We start from the raw sequence: 1,949 nt of genomic DNA, 5'->3' as shown, positions 1-1,949 counted from the left end.
ATCTTGGATCCCAGGAACGTGAAGTCTGTCACTGCTTCCACAACTTCTCCTTCTATTTGCCAAGGAGTGATGGGTCCGGATGCCATGATCTTAGTTTTTTTGATGTTGAGCCAACCTTTGCACTCTCCTCTTTGACCTTCAGGAAAAGGCTCTTTAGGTCCTCTTCACTTTCTGCCATCAGAGTGGTATCGTCTGCATATCTGAGGTTGTTGATCTTTTCCCCAGCAATCTTAATTCTGGCTTGTGATTCATCCAGGCCGGCATTTCGCATGATGTATTCTGCATATACATTAAATAAGCAAGGTGACAATATACATCCTTGTCGTACTCCTTTTCCTATGCTAAACCAATCAGTTGTCCCATATCCTGTTCTAACTGTCGCTTCTTGACCCTTATACAGGTTTCTCAAGAGACATGTGAGGTGGGCTGGTATTCCCATCTCTTTAAGGACCTGCCATAGTTTGTTGTGATCCACACAATCAAAGGCTTTAGCGTAGTCAATGAAGCAGAAGTGGATCTTTTTCTGGTACTCTCTTGCTTTCTCCATACTCCAGCGAATGTTGGCAATTTGATCTCTAGTTCCTCTACCTCTTCAAAACCCAGCTTGTACTTCTGGCTGCCATGTGATGACATAAATAACATTAGAGGATGAGCAGGAATATTAACCTGAGATGGTATGGTTGATGTTGCTGGGTCCGCTGATGGCATCTTGGTTTGTTGCAAGCCATGGTACCAGAGTCCATGTTACTGTTAAATAGTTTACTGTTGCAGGTGAGAGGCTGTTTTAGGTTAGCAGGCTGTCTGTAAGCAAGAAAAGGTCAGCCCCCCAGTGCCTGTGTGAGAGATGTGTCACTATCCAGCATGGGTTGAAGGTCTTTAATAATGTGTTGGACTGGTATGAGTTGTGAGCTGTAGATGGCCACCAGTTGTGTTCATATTGGTCCTAAGTTGTTAAAGGTTGTGAAGGTTAAATCCAGACTTTGCTAGGAGCTCCTGTCAGCACAGTCAGAAGAATTGCTCAAATAAATCCTCAGCCACTTGACTGAAAGCATAAACTGAATTGTTTTCTAAACGGATTTGCAATTCTTTTAATCTATTATTAAACAAGTCTAATGAATGTAATAGTCTGAGTAAATTAGCATTTGTTTGTATGCAATTCTTCTACGACACACTTGTTGTATATTTGAAAACTTATCTTTCCGAAATACTTTTTTTTTTTTACAGGAAGCTTAGTCCTGAGTTCTGATGCCTGATAACATTTTGAAAAGGGGAAATGTTACACAGGGCAGATATGCTAAAATATTGTCAGGTTTATCTGTCTGATATAAGACAAAAACATTTCTGTGGAGGGATTGCTTGTTGCACTTTTGATTATCTTATTGAACATCTTAGTCATGGGAAATACACAGGGCCTGCAAGTCTATATAGCAGTAATCATACAATGCAGTACAGAGCCTTGGCCTCTCATTGAGAGCCTTGAGAATTTCAGCCTTCGGGGTTCCAGTTTCGGTGACTTGCTGGCGAGTGTGCTCCATCAATGAGAGCTGCCCGTGATCGCACTGGACTGGAGGGGTCACGGATGATTCTGGGTCCCCCCAGAGCCCTCGGAGGGGGCTCGTAGCCTGAGGCGCGAGGGGTACCTCTCCTGAGGTGAATGCCGAAGGATCGAGGCTCCTCTTTTCCCCAATAGGTCCTGCCACCACGAGACCAGCCATGGCACCAAAGGCGCACACAAGAGTGCACAAGAGATCTGGTGATGGAAGACTTTCCCTCTGATGTAAGCGAGGAGCAAAGAGTGAGTTGATACTCGCTTTAACAAAGCAAGTGCCCATGCACAAAACCACAAAAAACAACTTGAAGCCCCAAATGTAGCGAAGGGGAAGGTGTTAATCCCACCCTGGAAAGAATAGCCTTTAAAAGGTAGAAAACGAGGGACAAAGGGTCAGCTA

General features: G+C 44.0%; 1 protein-coding gene across 1 annotated transcript in view; it reads left to right on the top strand.

The window, feature by feature from the left end:
* Nucleotides 1–1,253, top strand: part of DACH1 (dachshund family transcription factor 1) — a 543,478-nt gene extending 542,225 nt beyond the window's left edge. The window contains exon 12 of the mRNA XM_015426898.1: nucleotides 1,225–1,253. Within this exon, the coding sequence (XP_015282384.1) occupies nucleotides 1,225–1,253 (29 nt within the window). The remainder of the gene's footprint in view (nucleotides 1–1,224) is intronic.
* The last annotated feature ends 696 nt before the right edge of the window (nucleotides 1,254–1,949 follow it).

Source organism: Gekko japonicus, unplaced genomic scaffold (assembly GCF_001447785.1).
Source record: "Gekko japonicus isolate JY-2015 unplaced genomic scaffold, Gekko_japonicus_V1.1 scaffold104, whole genome shotgun sequence".
Lineage (NCBI taxonomy): Eukaryota > Metazoa > Chordata > Lepidosauria > Squamata > Gekkonidae > Gekko > Gekko japonicus.
Note: the sequence above shows the minus strand (reverse complement) of the source record. Positions and strands in the feature narration are given on the sequence as shown.